Consider the following 1,144-nt stretch of genomic DNA (forward strand, 5'->3'; position numbering starts at 1 on the left):
GCAGATCCATCTGGAATCCGGAATTCCCCTCCCCCCCCGCAGGTTGTGGCTCTTTCCCTGCTCCTGGCTTCCGGAGAAATCCTGGAATGTTCGGAATCGCTGAATGCCGAGGTTTTCCAGGCGGCTCGGCTCCACCTGGGATGTTTGGGAATCGTCCTCTCCGTCACCTTCCAGTGCGTCCCGGAATTCCGGCTGCGCGAGGTCGCCTTTCCCTCCACCCTGCCCCAGGTAGGCCGGGAATTCCCGCGGGAATTTTGGGAATTTTTTAGTGAATTTTTTTTGGGGTTCTGAAGGGTTTTGGTTCTGAGGTTTTGCCTTGGAAATCCGGATTTCCGGGAATTCTGCCCAAGGAGGGGAGGGAAAAGCCGATTCCGGAGGGTGGGAAGAGGAATTTGGGTTTTTTGGGATCAGAATCCGGGATATCCGGGAGGAAATCGGGAATTTCCTGGAGAAAATTTGGAATATCTGGGACTAAATCTGGAATATCTGGGAGCGAATCCAGGATATCCAGGAGAAAATCCAGACTATCCTGAAAAAAATCTGGAATATTCAGGAGAAAATCAGGAATATCTGGGAGAAAAATCTGGAATATCTGGCAGAAAATTGGGAATATTCAGGAGAAAATCTGGAATATCCATGAGAAAATCTGGGATATCTGCAAATGAATCCAGAAAATCCGGGAAAAAAATCCAGAATATTCAGGAGAAAAATCTGGAATATCCATGAGGAAATCCGGGATATTCAGGAGAAAAATGGGAATATCTGGGAGGGAATCCGGAATATTTGGAAGCAAATCTGGAATTTCCTGGAGAAAATCTGGAATATTCAGGGGAAAATTGGGAATATCCGGGAGAGAATCGGGAATAGTCAGGAGAAAATCTGGGATATTCGGGAGAAAATTGGGAATATCTGGGAGAGAATCCGGAATAGTCAGATAAAATCAGGAATATTCAGGAGAAAATCAGGAATATCAGTGAGGAAATCCGGAATATCTGAGGGTGAATCCATTCCTGGTTTTCCCCCTCTCCATTCCCACTTTTCCCCCTTTTCCCATCCATTCCCAGATTCCCTCCTTCCATTCCTGGTTTTCCCCCTCTCCATTCCCACTTTTCCCACTTTTTCCATCCATTCCCCCTTTTCCCCC

General features: G+C 46.9%; 1 protein-coding gene across 1 annotated transcript in view; it reads left to right on the plus strand.

Annotated features, from left to right (window-relative positions):
• LOC107199411 (L-gulonolactone oxidase-like) overlaps positions 1 to 306 on the plus strand; it is an 11,032-nt gene extending 10,726 nt beyond the window's left edge. The window contains exon 4 of the mRNA XM_015616742.1: positions 43 to 306. Coding sequence (XP_015472228.1) covers positions 43 to 291 — 249 coding nt within the window. The 3' untranslated portion in view covers positions 292 to 306. The remainder of the gene's footprint in view (positions 1 to 42) is intronic.
• The last annotated feature ends 838 nt before the right edge of the window (positions 307 to 1,144 follow it).

The sequence above is a fragment of the Parus major genome, unplaced genomic scaffold (genome assembly GCF_001522545.3).
Source record: "Parus major isolate Abel unplaced genomic scaffold, Parus_major1.1 Scaffold667, whole genome shotgun sequence".
Classification (NCBI taxonomy): Eukaryota; Metazoa; Chordata; class Aves; order Passeriformes; family Paridae; genus Parus; species Parus major.